General features: G+C 37.5%; 1 protein-coding gene across 1 annotated transcript in view; it reads left to right on the top strand.

Moving 5' to 3' along the window:
- Positions 1 to 1,332: 1,332 nt before the first annotated feature.
- LOC103522648 (long-chain fatty acid transport protein 4-like) overlaps positions 1,333 to 2,597 on the top strand; it is a gene marked incomplete at its 3' end in the record, with an annotated part of 9,455 nt that continues 8,190 nt past the window's right edge. Inside the window, exon 1 of the mRNA XM_008487743.2 lies at positions 1,333 to 2,591. Within this exon, the coding sequence (XP_008485965.2) occupies positions 1,648 to 2,591 (944 nt within the window). The remainder of the gene's footprint in view (positions 2,592 to 2,597) is intronic.

The raw sequence follows: 2,597 nt of genomic DNA, 5'->3' as shown, positions 1-2,597 counted from the left end.
CGACACAAATACTTGAAATTTTTTCGATAGGCAACTTTGATTGATTTAATTTTGCTGATCACTGATTTAATTAAAGTTTTAGTGTCATACCGGACCTTAATTTTGTCATGTACCTACTCCTCTATTAGACGCTATTGGGGTGGCCAAAAATTGGCACCAAAGAACAGTGTTTGCGATCAACCAAATTAGGACTAAAGTCGAGTAAACACATTGATTTTGGTCTATCTGTTTTAACTTTTTTTTCCAATAATTTTAACTAATTGTAGCTATTTGAAGGTTGTTAAGTAGATATTAACGGTAACTGTAAACTGCTGTAAAGTTTTCTATGACTAGTATGGATATAATGTAATTTATTTGTTTTAACTCCATTTTAACTTCGATGCAGCTTATACTTCTATCTGTTTTCTGTAAATAAATTGTATTCTCTTGTTTGTGAAATAGGTTAGGGTAATCCTATTATATATTCCATTTTAAAATATTTTGCATGTAAATAGAGCACGTAAGTGTGACGTTATTTTGGGCATAAACTATGACTTAGGTAGTTAGCTTGGAGGGTAGCGCGTCTGTTTTGATAGCGCTAGGTCGCGGGTTCGATTCTCGCTCGGGGCGGATTTTATCCTAAACGGATAAGGTTCGTTCTCGGAAAGGCTGGCTTTCTCCTATCTTGTCTTCCTTCTCTCTTCGCTCTCGGGACGATAAGACCTTAGCACAGTTCCCTCTATCAAACCTCTTAAAAAACCGTGGCTCAGCCCGATCAAATGGAAATTCAACATGAACTTTTTAAATTAATCAGCCAACCACCCAATTTGTGTCCAATTTGACGTCATCACTTAAGCTGTCCATTAAATAATAAATATACAATTTTAGCCTATTCTAAAATACACGTTGATTGTTCTTATTCACGTCATAATACTTATAATAGGCTTGAACACTTGAAGTTCTGGGTTTCAATCCCCAGAAGAGTAATTTTACACAGTACAGGCGTACCTACACCATTGATTACCTCCTTTGCTCTCAATAGTCTTCAAACACCGAGAATGTGGTAAGTACCTACCTACTTACTCAGCCGTAAAATGAGATGATTCCATTATTGCCATTTCATTTTATGAACTTTAAAATCACTTCTCGCTAGTCGCCACTGAAAATTCGGCTTCACTTTTAGAACTCTTTACCTGTCCACTCCCCGATAACCTCATTGCACATTCGCTTGACAAGTGCTGCTCTCACCGTACATTTATTGAATTAACGGCTTTCCCCCTAGAGAGCGCTTTTGTTGAGCACAATAAGAAAGTAAACAAAAACAAACAAACTTCAGTTTGAAAGAAGCAGCGGACGGGTAGGTTGTGTCGCGTGTTTTTTTCGCTAATAAATTTTAAAAATGAAAATGTAATTAATGATTTTAAATGATGCTTTTGATAATATAATGCATAAATTAATAAATTTTATTTAAAAATAAGGTCATTATTTATAGGCCCAACTCTGAGCATTGTTTAATTTATTAATATAATAATGGAAATTTCAAGTGATAGTTTTTTAACACGAGCGGTTATTTTTTCATAATCAAGTTTGGTGTTTTATTGTGTGATGGTGTTTTTAATTATCAATAAATAGTTTGTGATCTCAGTGCTATAAAATAATATTATAACCATGTTCCTAGTCAGTAAATGTTCTTTTCTATTATCAGTGCTAATAAGTGTGTCTGTGGGGGATCAAATAACCCACATCTCGGATCATGATATTCTTCCTATCCATGCCAAGTGTGAAACCATCACCATACCATTCTGCCAGGATATTGCGTACAATGAAACCATTATGCCAAATCTCCTGGGTCATTCCAAACAGGAAGATGCTGGGTTTGAAGTGCATCAGTATTTCCCTCTTGTGAAAGTCAAGTGTAGTCCTGATCTTCAGTTCTTCTTGTGTTCCATGTATGCTCCCGTGTGTACAATTCTGGAACGTGCTATACCACCCTGTCGGAATCTTTGTCTCTCAGCACGTAACGGATGTGAAAAACTCATGAATGACTTTGGATTCCAATGGCCTGAAACATTTGAATGTTCCAAGTTTCCCCTGCCAAGCAGTGGACCTGATTCCCTCTGTGTTGGGGACAATGAGGAAGGTGGAAAGTCTAGTACCCTCAGTCCCATGATAGAATCCAACTTTGGTAAAGATCTTCGCCCTGGGGTATCCTATCCTAATCTACCTGAGAATGCAAAGGATTATGGCTTTGTATGTCCTCTCCATTTTAAAATCCCTCCTGGCTTGGATTATGAACTGAAAGTTGGTGATAAAGTGGAGAAGAACTGTGGTGCTCCCTGTGATGGCATGTTCTTCTCTGAGAAGGAAAAGAAAATGTCCAGATTATGGGTGGGCATTTGGTCTGCCTTGTGTGCTACTAGTTGTCTCTTCACTGTTCTTACTTTCATGATAGATTCCGACAGGTTCCGCTATCCGGAGAGACCCATTATTTTCCTCTCTGTGTGCTATCTTATGGTTTCTATTACTTACATCATTGGCTTTATGTCTGGAGATAAGATATCCTGTACCAAACCATTCTCACCACCTCCAGAACATCCACACTTGGCTATGGTGTCTAC

Source organism: Diaphorina citri, unplaced genomic scaffold (assembly GCF_000475195.1).
Source record: "Diaphorina citri unplaced genomic scaffold, Diaci psyllid genome assembly version 1.1 scaffold9945, whole genome shotgun sequence".
Taxonomy (NCBI): Eukaryota; Metazoa; Arthropoda; class Insecta; order Hemiptera; family Psyllidae; genus Diaphorina; species Diaphorina citri.
This window is presented reverse-complemented; position numbering and strand designations above follow the sequence as displayed.